Consider the following 16,216-nt stretch of genomic DNA (forward strand, 5'->3'; position numbering starts at 1 on the left):
ATAATATCTTGAGATTATCTTGTAATAGTCTTTATTATATATGATTATAATTTCTTACTTGATGAGTTTGACCTTCAATTAGGAATGTAATAAGATAAGATTTAGTAATTAATCATATCTATAATACCTTTAACTTTTCTCTTTGCCATGGGCAGGAGAGCTTGATGAGGTTGTAGTCAACTGCTAAAATAAGGTTGGACTGCGGGAGGAGCAGATATGAGTCTCACCAATTTAATGAGGACATTCTCATTATTTATAGGTAAATATCTCCGTGTAAACTGCAAGATTTTATGTATTATTTTTTGCTCCACGGGACCACAGGTACCATCAGACTCCCACATATATATGGTCCTATGCTGTCATGAGCATTATACAATGCAGCTTTTACAAAAGTAAATAAAACCTGCATCAGAATCAGAAAAGAATTTCATTTCATAAGCCATCCTGACATAATTTCATCATATACGAAATTCTTCAATTATCTGTTACTCAAATGCAACAAAATAAATCATAAGTACCTTACTCCCATATTCAAACAAAATCGTTAGATGGTTGCAGACCTATTTTAGGTAAAAATTTACGAATTGTTGTCACATGCAGCCCTTTTCTTAGAAAATCTGCAATCATGTGCTAATGTGTTCTAAGTCAACCATGCCTTCTCTGACTCTGTCTTGAAGCCTTAAGTATTTGATTAGCCAATAATCTTGAAGCATCACACCTCTTATTGTTTTTGTCCAAGATGATTACTGCACTATTCTCACAAGAAAGTTTCAATGGCCTTTCTATATTTTTGACAATCTCAATGCAGCGTATAAAATTCCATAACCACCTTCCTTTCTTAGCTAGTAGTTTCACAACAACCAATATGTTCAGAGTCCATGGCTGAAACATAACGAGTTCTTTGATTTTAACTTTTCCATGAAACTGCTCCACCAACAAAAAAAAAAAACATTATATAACCTCTTGTTGACATTCAATCATCAACACAACCTCTCAAATCATCATCTGAGTAACAAACCAAATCAAGTGAATCCACAAAGTGATATCCTAGAACATAAGATTTAGTCTTCTGGAGATATCTTAGAACCTTTTTGTCAGCATTCCAATGAGCAATATTACACTAAATGTAAATGCCAAGTTTGGTGATCTGGTACAAACTTGAGCATACATTAAGTTGCCCATTACGGAAGCATATGATTTGTCTTTCATTTCTTCTTTTTCAAAATCTGTGATAGGACTTGGGCTTGTTGAAAGCTTATCACCTTCCCTATTGGAACATGACGCGGTCATATTTTCATATATTATTATCATATATATTTATTTTTTTGGATTTTGTATATATCAATAGATTAAATGCACTTAATTCTATTGGTTTACTTTATAAGCATTCAATACCGGAGTTACATGAAAAAGAAGTGAAAAACAAGCTTTCGGGTGTCTAGAGAAAATCCAGTGGAGCACGAGGCTAATTAACTGCACCAAGACATATGCATTACATTAAGAAGATGAGATTACAATGGTTTTGTATATCATGGGAATGCTATTCAATGGATTTAAGGAGAGATTTAATTACTAGTTTTTATTATTTTTGTTTATTTTTCATTATCTTTAATAAGGACTTAAAATTTCATTAGAGCTAGAATTAGTGGTCATTTACTTGGCTTTTCTACTTGGCCTTTCAATTCTTGCCGTGGGTTTTATAAGGAGAAGGTCAGCCACCAAAACCAAAATCATCATATATTGGAAGAGAAGGTTGGACTACGATTTAGCCTGATCATGATTATTTAATTGCCTTGTGGCATTGTTGTTACCAAGTTTTTCTTCTTTATTGAATTTTTTTTTTCAATTCGTAATGCGCTTGATTTTTATTTAGATGCTTGATCACCATATAAGTTTTACTTAAGTTGATTTGATGCAAGTTAGAGTAGATGTCATACTTTACATGGGTTTATTGGCTTCTTAATTGCAATTGATACCATAAACACCTATTTGTAGATGCCATGCAATTAGGGTTTATGTGATTTTCCAACGATTTTCATAGAGCTTAATAAGTTCTTGCTTGTTTAAATTCATCTAGATGCCATAGAGGGTTAACATGTAAGGATACTTTTGATGCAACCAGATGCCTTGGCCATTGAATAATTTTGGGAAAATCAATCATCAATATTGGAGAACTACTTGAGCATAAAATATTAAGGGAACTAATTAAGTAGAATTAGTTATGGTGAATTCGGATGCCTTAGGTCTTCTTTTCTTATGTTTTCAATTCATTATTATTGTATTTTATTTTTTAAGTTTTATTTAATTTTAGTTTAATTAAAAATCATATCTATTTTCCATTAAAGCTTCTCACGATAATTTGTTTCAATTTAGTTAGTAAGATTTTTAGAATCAATTCGATCTCTATGGGACGATATCCGTGCTTTAATAATATATTATCATCCGATTTGTATACTTGCAAGCACTAAAATTCGAAACTTAACGAGGTTAATTTTAGTTATCTAATTTTCACAACAAGTTTTTGGCGCCGTTGCCGGGGATCGAATTTGAATCTATTACTTACTTAATTGGATTGTTACATTTTTTTAGTTGGTTTAACTTTAATGTTAGTGGGTTTTTTTCAATAATAAATTATTTCCTAAGTCTCTCGTTTAGCTTACCCATTTGTTTATTGTTTTTGTAGAAAATTAAAGCCACTTTACCTTGTTGCCAATACAAAATTCAAGTTCGGGGGTGGATTGTCATCTACATCTTCACTTGCCGCTCCTTTAAACCCGAGAAGTTTTCTTGTACAAGAGCTTTATTCATATATTTTTCTTTTTATGTACCCTTCTTGTCTATTTTCATTTTTCTTATCTTCATTTTTTTTCTTCAATCTTTTTGTTTTAATTCTGAAAAATAACGAAAATGCATTAAAAAATATAAATTTTGAAAACCTCAAAAATATTTTATTTTTCTTTGAGTCTTTTTATTATTGGCTACTTTCCAATTCACTGATGAGATTTGGTCTTAATGTTGTCATAACGTTCAAGAAATTAAGCTTGACATTAGTTCACTAAATTATCTTTGTTTTATCCATATTTTTTTTATGATCATGACTTGGAAAAACAAACGCATATAGTGCATGATTTAAAGCTTCTTATGTGAACTTTGAGAATTGAGATTTTATAACCCTTGTGAGTTTTGAGCCTATATATGATTGAAGCATCATGAATCCATCTCATTTATTCTTGTGCGTATGATCTCTTTTTTACATGTATCTCTAGAACTTACTTTATACCTCTCATTGCATTCATCAATTCATGTAAAATCTTGGAATGATATAGGCATTTTTTTTCCTTTCGTTTGAGCATTTCTAACCAACCCTTATAATTATTTTTCCTCGTTAGCCCCAGTGAACCTTTATGTGCGCTTTTTTTTGTTCTAAAACCCATATATTCCCTACCTAGCCTCATGTAAAACTTTTGTACCCTTCTAAGGAGTTTGTAGAGCAATTTTATATAAAAATACAGTTCAACGTTGTTTTGTGGTTAATGAAGCAAAATCAGTCAAGTGGAAAGTTAAAAAAGAAAGTAGTGCCGTAAAAATAAAAATAAAATGTTTGAGGAAAAAAAAAAAAAAAAAACATATGCGGCAAGAAGAAAAAAGAAAAAAAAAAGTGTAAAGTTGTGCTTAAGTTCTAATTGCTTTCAAGTTATTTGAATTTCTCTCTAAGAGGAAAAATTTAGAGTGCTTTACATGTTTCTTAGATCTTTGATTTTCCATTCCATTTCTTGTTTAGCCACTTAACCCTTAACCCAACTACAACCTTATTAAAGACCTTTTGATCTAAGAAGTTACATAATACTGATACCAAGTTAGGTGGACAAGTAAGCATATGACGGAATGTTTTGTGAGATCATATGAGTGAAACACTAACCCACATATATGTGTGAATGAGTGTATGCCTTGTGAGAAGCTCACGGGTTTGCATATGATGTTTAAAGAAGTTTGGAATTGCATTGACATGGTTATTACACACACTACGTACACTCCAAGTTGATTCGATTCAAATTTAGTTTACTCTTTGATGTGGTAGGAACTAACACACAAATTAAACCCTTTTTAGACAATTGTAGTATACGTAAGTAGGGATCGTTCTAGGCCGGGGATTAGAAGGGATGCTAATCAACACAACTTAGAATTAAAAACACAAAACTAGAATCTAATGACTCAAAACTGACCACACTGACTCAAAATAGCGCAAAACAAACAAATTGACTCAAAACAGGAACTAATGGGTGATTTGGACTAATTCTATATTTAACTTGACTTAAAATACTATCGGCGGGTTTGGTTTGGACGAAATTTAAAACTAAAATTAAGTAACTTGCAGAAAACAAACTAATTGATACTAAATTGGGGTGAATGAAGGGGGTGAAAGGCTAGCTAGAGGGTCCTTCTCCACACATGACACATATGCAACACAAATCAATTTCCAATTACTATTCCCATAAACCATGAATGACAATGCCTCAAGTTAACCATGAACTGCACAAATTAACCATCAAATTTTCCTAAATTCATTGAATTGGACTCATCGACGCAATCAAATTATTCTTATCAAGTTCCTTATATGAACTGCATGATAGAGATACATATCAAAGATCATTAAGTTCTATGAAAATCATAAACATTGATATGGCATTCGTAACTATGAAAAGCATGATACTCTTGTCAGGAATTTACTTAACACAATCATGACTAATGATTTCCACTACTTATAAATTCATAGCTATTAGGTGAAATTCCCTTATATTTTAGCATCAAATTCATGCATGCAAACTAAGTAGGCCTCCTTAATCAACATACAAGAATAAGTTATCAATCAAACAGATAAGTAAATTGCATTCACGATTTATGAAATAATAACTGGATATAATCAATTCATATCACACATATGTTCATGGCTTTGAATTCATCTCTAGCTAAAACGAAATTAGTTCAACATGTCTGTCATAACTAAAAACCAAATTAAAACAAACATTGAACTAAAAATTAAAGACAGAATACACCTAGAAACGCTCCAGCAATCCAAAGCCTTGGATGACAGGCACGGCTCCAAGCTCTCCTTCCTTGCAAACTACGGCACTATGTGTTTATTCCTTTATATTTTTGTCTCTAAAAACTCTTTCTCCCTCTTTGCGGCAAGGGTGTGCATTTATAGGGCAGATACACAACATTGTTTGTGGAGGAAAAGGATTAGTTCTTAGCATTGTTTTAGGACTCCTAGAAATTAGATAAGAGGTGGTTTTAATATGATAGGGAATCCCTCTTTGCAGCTGGAGATAAGGTAAGGTAGGATTATGATAGGATAAGATAAGATAAGATTAGTTTGGATAAGGTTGGATAAAGATGAGATAAACTAGATAAGATAGGATAAGATTGGATAAAGTCTCCTTGTATTCAGCTGATTCCTTGACTTCCAAGCCTTAATTTAATTCTTCCAGATTTGTAGCACATTTTTATCATCATTTGTCACCAAAAACGTCCATTCATTATGCTCCATACACATGATATCCAATCCAAGTCCAAAACTGCTCCAAATTGCTCCTTTTGGCCTTTATTGACATCTTCACCAATTGAACTTACAATAATATGAAAATAAACTAAATCACTATAATAAATGGAAATTAACTAAGAAAATGCAAAGAAATAAGATAACAAAGTGGCATAAATATGCTCTTATCACTCTTGGATATTTCTTGAACTATTGTTGCTTATTTCTTGACAGTTATCTCACTTTTGGTGTTATCTCTAAGATTAAAATTTGAGAAGTTAGCTATTAATTTGTTTTTGTTGCGTCTTTATGTTTTCTTTTGTTTTACTCAAGGACAAGCAAAATTTAAGTTTCGGAGTATTTGACATGATCACATTTTTATATATTATTATTTTTTTTAATTTTGTATATATGAATGAGTTAAATGCGCTAAATTATATTGTTTTATTTTACACATGTCCAGTAGAGTTTGCATGCACTAGTAATATGGGAAACCGGAAACCCTAAATCCAAAGCGTAAGAAGGCGGTCACCATCTCGCTTTTAGTTTTATACTAAGCATTCGATTAATTTTGACCACTCGAAAAGCTATGATGAACTTTTGGCTCCTTCTGTTTCTGCAGAAGGCACTCATCTGGTGCTGTTAGCGTCCGCTGAAAAAGCAAGCAAGTGGTCCAACTTGGTTGGATTTATAATAATAATAAGTGGGGGCTGAAATTAAAAAAAATAATAATAACATGATGTGATAATGTATGTATGAAGAGATTTTTCAATGTGACCGTTATACGAGATGGTACATCATGTATATTTATATAAATGATGAGTTATGTGTGTTAAAAAGTTAATAACTTAAATATTAAAATTTTCCATCACTTACATAAAAACACGTGATATACCATCTGTGTTCCCGTCACAATTAAAAATTTCTCTTCTGTATGGTCAAGGTGATGTAAAAACGTGATTCTCTGATTTTATTCATTTTTAAGTTAAGATCCATGTGAATGTAAATAGAGAATTTACCCAACTATAATGGTTATTAGATACGACTTTTTTCGTTTTAACGTCGGCATTTTATTTAATCTTTTAATTTTGTATTTATTCATTTAACTCCACTTTATTCTTATTGGAAGACCTGTTAAGTGAATATAATTGGCAATGAAAGTTCTATGTGTGACAGTATAGTAAAAAAACGCTAGCTAGATTATCATAGAAAATAATAGGACTTTTAGATGTTATCATTATACGATATAAAGATTCCACTTACATCAGTTTTAACATTGGCTTAACTTTATCCATGACACTCGTAATTTTCATACAATCTCATTTTACCTCCAACACTTTTTTTTGTTTCACTTTACCAAACTTACTCTTCATTTATGTCTAACACTACCTTATTCTGTCATAAAAATTGTTAATTTGCTGATGTGGCACGACTATTTTGATAACTTGAGCCATTAGAAAAATCTGAATTCAATTTCTGGTAGTGTTATACGTAATTGGGTTACTTCCCATATTACTAATTGGTCATATGGAGAAACCTCAATTTTCTTCATGCTATTATAGCAAGTTGTCCCTCGTGTGATGCCCAAATGCCACATGTGCTTCACGTTACCCAGCTAGTATTGCCCACATGTTTAGCTTGAAAGTTCATCATATGTGAGCAATGACGAAGCCACATGAGGACAAGGAGTGGCGGCCCCTCTCCTCATCAGAAAACACAACAGGAGTGGAGGTTCTACCCCTCCCCTCACCGGAAAACCCAGCCCCTCCATGTCTGTTCTGGCTCCGATGAACTGGTTTTGCTTTGTGCAACATCAGATTGGGTTTTTTTTTCTTTTTCTTTTTCTTTTTTTCTTTAAATCCAGGCCAAAACGACGTCGTTTTGGTCCTAGTTAAAAAAAAATTAAAAAATTAAAAAATCAAAAGTCAAATGGCGTCGTTTCGATGTTTGAAAACAAAAAATATATATGTATTGGGGGGACCGCATGTCCCCTGTTCCTTCACTCAGGCCTGTGTGTCGTGCCTTTACCATTCCAATCTCTCCCTTCGCCAATCAGAGACGAAGAGAGAGCAAAGCTGCTCCCAAAATCCTAGCAGCCTGCAGCCAATGCCCAACCCCAATGGAACGGAACATAATTCCCCATTGGCTGATTTTCGTTAGCTTTTTGCTACTAACACCAGGCATTCCAGCCTCTAGGCTCCACTCCAGCTTCTAGCCTTCAAGGGTAAACTTTTTAATTCCTAAATTTATAATCCCTAACCCTACTTAATTATTTAATACGAATTTCATTTAATTAGTATAGAATCATATGGTAATGCACTAATATGGTTATTGATTATTGATATGATTCTATGATTATTGATATGAAATTATTAATTTGGATGAAAATTAAAATTTGAATTCTTTATTAGTTGTATTCATATGATTAGTTGAATTGAATTTTTTATTTCTTGAATAATTTATATGCTTATTGGTATTGATTAATTGAATTGTTGGTTGGGTTATTTATTATGCATATTAGTATAGTCTATTCTAGGATTAAGAGTCCAAGAAATTTTTTTCTTTCCATTTTACAATTACGTAATGGAAGGATACTATAAGAAACAATGCTTAAATCCTCCTTTAAACATTTCGGGAAGTCCTTCTCCTTCAAATATTCCAAGTAGTCCTCCTACTTCTTCAAATATTCCAAGAAGTCCTCCTTCGAATATTTCGAGTAGTTCACAACAAAGTGAGCACACTGAGTTGGATGAAATATTGGCTAATCTTCCTGTAAACCCTGGATATAAACGTCGAATGCTTGATTATCCACCTAATTATCGTGAAGCAGTTCATAGACTCTATCTCCAAAATGATCTTTGTCAACCTAGAGACCACATTATGCCAATAAAAGTTAGCAACAAAAGATGTTTTATCACCGGTTGGTTTGATAGGTTTAAGTGGTTGGAGTATAGTATATCAAAAGATGCTGCATTTTGCCGTTATTGCTATCTTTTCAAATGTGATTTTGATCAAATGGGTAGCACTGGAAGTGATGTCTTCAATGAGAAAGGGTTTACAAATTAGAGGAAAGGACCCAAAAATCTTCGAGTCCACAATAGAGGTATTGGAAGTCTTCATAATAAAGCTATACAACAAGCTAGAGATTTGATGAAATAAAAACCACACATTGAAACATTTGTGATTAAGCAAACCGATAAAGCTTGCATTAATTATCATACTTTATTGAGTGCCTCACTTGAGTGCACAAGATGGTTGTTGGGACAAAGTTTGCCTTTTCGTGGTCATGATGAATCGTTGAAATCAAGTAATAGAGGTAATTATTTGGAGCTTATGCAATTTCTTTCCAAGCATAATAAGCAAGTTAGGAAGGTTGTGTTTGAGAATGCTCCCAAGAATCTTAAGTATACTTCTTCCGATATTCAAAAAATCATGTTCGTGCTTGTGCCATTGAAACTATAGATGCAATCACTAAAGATATGGAAGGTGAATTTTTTTTCTCTTTTGGTTGATGGATCACGTGATTCTTCAACTAAAGAGCAAATGGCGGTGGTATTGCGTTATGTGAACAAAGAAGAAGAAACAATTGAAAAGTTTTTGTGTGTTCAACATGTCTCCTCCACAACTAGTAACTCGCTTGAAGAGGCTATTGAGAGATTCTTTGCTACAACAAATTTGAGTATGTCCAAGTTACGGGGACAATGCTATGATGGAGCTAGTAATATGAAAGGTGAGCTAAATGGCTTTAAAACAAAGATTTTGAACAAGTATCCTCAAACATTTTATGTTCATTGTTTTGCACACCAACTTCAACTAGCTCTTGTAGCCGTTCAAAGGGAATTGAGGGTGTCGCCATTTTCTTCAACAATGCTAGTATTTTGGTCAGTACTATTGGATCATCGTATAAGCGTCGTGATGCATTTAGAGAGAAACAACTAGAACAAATTAAGAAAGTTCTTGATATTGGTGATTTTGAAATGGGTAGAGGGTTAAATCAAGAGAGTAGTCTCATGCGTCCTTGTGATACACATTGGAACTCACATTATGGTACTATAGTTAGTATTATTCTCATGTTTGAAGCCATGGTGGAGGTGCTTGAATGGATTAAAGATGATAACAACCAAGACAATTTTGGTGAAACAAGTAAGTTATTCCATAACATACAAACTTTTGATTTTGTGTTTCACCTTTTTTTTTATGAGACTCATATTGGGAGTTACAAATGAGTTATCACAAGCATTACAAAAGAAAAATCAAGATATTGTGAATGCAATGGCGTTAGTGGAAGTATGCAAGCAAAGACTACAATCCTTGAGAGATGATGACTTTGGGGACTTGCTTGATGATGTACAAAAGTTTTGTCAAGAGCATGATATTGTCGTTCCTAACATGGAGGATTTGCATTTCGTACCCGGAAAATCAAGGCGTAAAGCTCCAAGACTCACAAACTTCCATTACTATCATGTGAACCTTTATGTTCAAGTTCTTGATACGCAATTAAAGGAATTGAATGATCGGTTCAATGAGGTAAACACCCAGTTGTTTCTTTGTATGACATGCTTGAGTCCAGTAAATAATTTTGCAACTTTTGACAAAGCAAAAATTGTTCGTCTAGCTCAACTTTATCCTCAAGATTTTGATCGCATGGACCTCATGAATCTTCCAATTCAACTTGACAATTACATTCACGATATGAAGATGCATAGTGAGTTTTCATCATTGAGAGGAATTGGTGATCTTGCAAAGGAGTTGGTGAAGATCGGGAGCTGTGCAAGCTATATATTAGTGTATAAGCTTCTTACATTGGCTTTGGTGTTACCGGTTGCAACCGTTTCGGTGGAGAGAGCTTTTTCTGCTATGAATATTGTGAAAACACCATTGCGTAACAAAATGGGAGATCAATGATTGAGTGATAGCATGCTTGTTTACATTGAGAGAGATGTATTTGCTTTTATTGAGCCTATTATGCGACTTTTTCATGATATGAAACATTGTCAGTAATAATTGTAATTTGTTTGTATTGATAAATTATGGAAGACATTACTATATAAAATAATTTGGTTGTTGCTATTCTTTTGAACGTTGCACTCTTTTAACTTCGCTCATTCCTCTGTCAATTCCTGGCTTTGCCACTGTATGTGAGATGTTGTGTTGAGTGTATGAATCTCATTTCATGGAAACAAAAGACCTTACATTGGCTTATGAACTATTCGCCAAATTACCAATTAATTTTATAGTAAAACTCTAAACTTTTTCACGATCCCTACTCTCCATTGTGGCTTGTGAAATCAAACAAGGAGTTTAATATTAATGGAAGATGTCAAAAACATGGAGCCATATGATACAAAAAAGGGTTCCTAATTAGCATTTGTGAGTAACCCCATTCCCGTATACGTGCTCACTCGTATTTCATCACACATGTAGCCAATAACTACGACAAAATTAAGATTTCAAACCAAGAATTAGAATAATATTAATGAATTCATTTCAAATGTACACAAATTAATTAAAACTTTTCGCAGCAAGCCCGATTGGACATATTCATTGGCTTGTAAATTGGAAATTCTACATGACATCAGTAGTTGAGCCCTAGCAGCTGCACTCATCACGTTCGTCGTATTTGGTTGCAGAAAACGTCACACTAGAAATCACGTTCGTCTTTGGCACACGGCATCGGTTATTTACTTCATCTTTTTCAACGATATGGGCATGAAAATTTCCCGTAATCCAATAAAAATCATGCAACTGCATCACTACAACCCACATCATCTAGGAAGTGGATCCTGTAAACCTTATATGTATATTCTCATCTCTACCTAACACGAAACCTTTTGAGAGCTCACTGGCTTCGGGTTCCATCGGAAATCCGAAGTTAAGCGAGTTCGAATGAGAGCATTCCCAGGATGGGTGATCCATTGGGAAGTTCTCGTGTGAGTTCTCATAAACAAAACCGTGAGGGTGTGGTCGGGGCCTAAAGCGGACAATATCTTACCATGGTGGAGTCGAGCCAGAGATGTGATGAGGGCTTGGGCCAGGATGTGACATCAGATGCTATTTAAGGTAGTATATAAATGTGATATAAAAACATGGTATGAATATCATTACTCCTGCAAAAACGGTATTTTGTCTCTTATAAAATACAACAATCTGCAACGTTTTCATAAGTAAGAATTAGATTTAAGAGAAGTAAATATAATTGTAAGGGAAATGACGAATATAGGATGTATGATGTACGACAAAGCAAATGATAGGACTAGCAATCCTCGGTTTATTTTTTAGCCAAATTGGCTTCAGTGTGCTCCATCTTCTGTTGATAGTTTAAATGAACTTCAGATAATTATATATTACGAATATTACAAGCAAGTGAAATGCTAAGGAGTATTTCTAATGGAAATGTCAAAAAGAAAAATATCAAATTTCTCCTTTTTAACTTATATGTTTTTTTATTCAATTAATATTCAAAACTAATTTTTATTATTTATAATTAGTGCATTATTTATTATTATTATTTTTTTTTTTTTTAATTTTAATTTTACAAATGATAATGAGTGGGTCTAAACCTCACAATTGACGAGCCATAATAATGCGATTTAAATTCATCTTTGATAAGAATCGAATGAAGACATCTCACGTAGAAGTGAAGAAAAATATCACTACACCGTAATACTAAGTTCTTTCTATTTATCTTAAATTTTATTGCATGGCTTTTCACTTAAGAAATGAGATGCTTTAAGAGACTCTACATCACGATGATGATGATGATTATGATGAGATCTGATGATGATGATTATGATAATAAGGGTTAACTATATTTTATATCCTTCAAATTTGGGGTGATCTTTAAAATTGACCACAAATTTCAATTTTCTCATTTTGCATCCAAGGTATTGTAATCTTGTCAATTTGTGCCTTTAATCTCATTAATTGTAAGACAATTAATTAAATTGATAACATTGTGATCTTGAGACCCTTAGTGACACACCCCGACCAAGATCAGGGCATGTTGGGCGTCACGTGGAAGTGACGTAACCATGTGTACAGTGCGGAAGCTAATAAATAATAATAAGAGTACGAATAAATAAAAACCAGCTATACACAACGTAAGAACATACATGTGCAAGCGTAAGTGTGAAAACAAAGTTCAGAGCACGAAGACCTAATGCAGTCCGAGAGAAACAATACTACATAAACACACCCAAAGGTGGTCCTACACTGGTGATAATCTGTCAGATATGCCGGGGAAATCCTCTGGGGAGCCACCAAAAGTGCTAGCCAACTAAAACCTGGAGGGGCGTAAAACAGAAAGCGTGAGTGGGCAAACACAAAGCTTTTCAAAAACCATTTCATAAACAAAGTTCTAACCCGTCACCGTAAAACCTGTATACTTCCCAGAAAATATAATATACATATATATAAATCATGCTCGAAAATATGTCATGTCAAATGCCTCTAAATAGAATGCAAGTGCTCAGGAAAAGTCAAATCAATGCCATGTAATCTGTCAACCAGAGTCATCTAACGTGACATGTACAGCTGAATCTAGAGCTCAATCTCCATCTCACTAACTATACCTGCACACGAGTCGGAACCACCTAAAGTGGTCTGTACGACAGGACTGGGTGTAATATAAGTACGCTTAAGTACTACGATCACGTGAAGGCTGGGCGAATAATCGCGGGTCACCTACAAGTCGGAACCACCTAAAGTGGTATGTACGACAAAACTGTGCACCTAACTTGGATCCAAGATGAGCGTGTGGTGCGGGAGGTGAACATCATGTGAAGGACTATGCCCAACTCTGGGCATGAGCATTAACACCGGGGGTGCAGGTTATGAGCTCTCTATGCATGTCAAATCACTACTGAACATAAGCATAAACCATACTCACTTGGCACTTACCTATGCGCTCGCAGCACCAACATACAAAAATATATATGCTACTAATAATGCATAAACAAATGGCAAACATAATGCATGGCATATAAATGTATAAACGTTTCCATTCACTTTCTGGGAAAAACGTGAGTATATACGCATATACGGAAAACCAAAAGCCCACTCACTGGTATGTAGAAGGGTCGTAACCCCCTTGCCTCGAGTGACCACGCTCGTCCTCGGGATAAGTCTCACCTATATGGGAAACAATTATAAAAACGTTTATTTTAAAGCACATAACCAACATCACGAAATAACTTCTCAAACAATGCTCAAATGGGGTGTATGAATACACCAACGTGATCTGCTCAACCTCAGGAACATCCCCATATTTTTAGAAAAAATTTCCGACGCCGCACGCGCCGGCCAAGTCACGGCCACGCGCACCGCCCACGCGCAGGCACGTGCCTGGCACACTGACGACGTCAATTAACGCCGTCAGGAATATTCCATTAACTCTGACGGATTCCGTTAACGCAGTTAGGAATATTCCGTCCAAACTGATGGAATATTCCGTCGTCTTCTCCGGCCAAACTCTGGCGCCGTCGCCGGCGTCGGAAAACCGAGAAATTTTAAAACCTTGTATCTTTTTCGTTTTTTAACCAAATTTCACAAAATTGGTACCAAATTGAAGCTTACAACAAGAGGAACAAATCCATATCACTTTCAAGCTCTAAAACCCACAGAATCTCGCCGGGAAAACACCACCAACTCCGGCCAAACTTGTAACTCACGATCCCGACGTCCAAAACCTTCAAACGAACCACCCCGAGCCTCCTAAAGACCTCACCAAGCTTCCTACAAGCTTGAAATTCCTAAAAACACAAGAATTAATGTGTGCATGAACAGTGACCAAATCGAGGGATCCCGAGTTCGACGTGAAAACGAAGGTATCCTTACCTGAAATGGGTATGGTTGAACTCCTAAGGACCTCACGAGCACGAATATGTAATTTGTTTCCTCAATCTGTGAAGGTTTCAAGGGTTTTGGTTGTCGTCCGTACAAAAAGAATAGGAAAGGGAGAGAGAGAGTGCTCGGGACAGGGCAGAGGGAATAAGGGAGAGTGTGAGGGTGTGTGTGTGGTCCAAACTCCACTAACCAAAGCCTAAAAATGACACACAACGAAACAAACATGCTAGGGGCAAAACCGTCATTTCACCCCTACGGTACGAAAAGTCCGGGACGGGCTGTCACACTTAGACCATCTCCAAAGAAGATGTCAAATATAATTTGTTAAAATTTCATGTGATGATTGATCTGGTCAATTAAATATAGATGTTAAAAAAATTTATTTTCCAATAGATGTGTCAAATATTTATTTGATTAATATATGGGCTCCATAGTTACATTAACTATTAAAAAATAATTGAAATTGATTTTAGTTTTCATCCTATTGTCAATGGGACCTATGCTTTAAAAATATAAATTAAGGCATTTGACTCTATCTTTGTTTGTTGTATAAAAAGACAGCTAGAAAGTAAGAAGTCAAATTGCTCAATTGCCACGTCAGTTATGGCATATCCCTTAGAGAAAATCTTGATGATTTTTAGTCCTAGTTATCGTATTGGACATCTCCTTTGAAAATGGTCTTATACGGGCTAAAAGCTTCTCCAAAATAGATGTCAAATATAATATGTCAAAATTTTATTTGATGGATACAAATGTTAAATCTTCTTCTTTTAAAATAGATATGTCAAATATTGATTTTATTGTTGTATTAGCCCATAGTTACATTAAATATTAAAAAAAATTAAATCTAATTTTTATTGTATTAGTTTCCAATGGGACCAATGCATTAAAAAAATTAAATTAAATTAAATATATTTGACTCTCTTTCACTTGTAAGTGAGAGGTCTTAGGTTTGATTCTCGCCAAAGACGAATTTGAACCACATTATTGCTAACGCATTGTGAGGATAAGCCAACCCCCTCTCCTTATTATATATAATATCGTTTGTTCGAAAAAAAATAAAAAACGACTCAGCTGCCACATCATATATGACATATTCAGTGGAGAGCACCTGAATGTCTTTTAGTACCTGAATGTCTTTTAGTCCTATTTGACATATTTGATATCTCCTTCGGAGATAATCTAAGGTATAACTCTCATTTTCACCAACTTGACAAAACAAAAATCGTCAATTTAATAGAGATTTAGACATTCAAAGAAACAAAAAGTGTAAATTGATTAATTTCAAAATCCTAGCCACAATGTGAGAAAATTGAATTTCGTAACCTATTTTGAAAACCACCTTAAACTTAAAGGATGTTGTCAACCCTAAATAACCCTAATTTTTTTACCAAAAAAAAAAAAAAAAAAACCTAATAATAACAACAACAACAAACAACAATAAATTAGTTATTTAGTACTACAGTCTAGTGGTATTCCTCTTTATTGTAAGTGAGAGGTCTTAGGTTCGATTCTCACCAAAGGCGAATTTGAATCACATTATTACTAGCACATTGTGAGGCTAAGCCCACCGCCTCTCTTTTAGTGTATATAATATCGTTTGTTAAAAAAAAAAAACAACAACAATAAATTAGATGTGTTATAATAACAATAACAAGTGATACGTGGCATATATTTCATGAATTTTTTTTTATAATTTTCATTAACTTAAAAAATAAAAATAAAGAATAGAAAACAAAATTAAAATGGGCCACAAAGTACCTACATGAAAAGAAAAAAAAAATCATATTTTAATGCAATTCACATGTTATTTTTTTCTTTTTCATACTTCTT

General features: G+C 34.1%; 1 protein-coding gene across 1 annotated transcript; it reads left to right on the forward strand.

Moving 5' to 3' along the window:
• The first annotated feature begins 9,811 nt into the window (after positions 1-9,811).
• LOC137709094 (uncharacterized) lies at positions 9,812-10,444 on the forward strand. The gene has a single exon (XM_068448232.1). It carries the CDS (start codon positions 9,812-9,814, stop codon positions 10,442-10,444), a length of 633 nt encoding a protein of 210 aa, XP_068304333.1.
• Positions 10,445-16,216: the final 5,772 nt, after the last annotated feature.

Source organism: Pyrus communis, chromosome 11, assembly GCF_963583255.1.
Source record: "Pyrus communis chromosome 11, drPyrComm1.1, whole genome shotgun sequence".
NCBI classification, from domain to species: Eukaryota; Viridiplantae; Streptophyta; class Magnoliopsida; order Rosales; family Rosaceae; genus Pyrus; species Pyrus communis.

Coding starts and splice junctions, on each gene's coding strand:
- LOC137709094 (XM_068448232.1), top strand. CDS start 9,812: ATGGCGTTAGTGGAAGTATGCAAGCAAAGACTACAATCCTTGAGAGAT.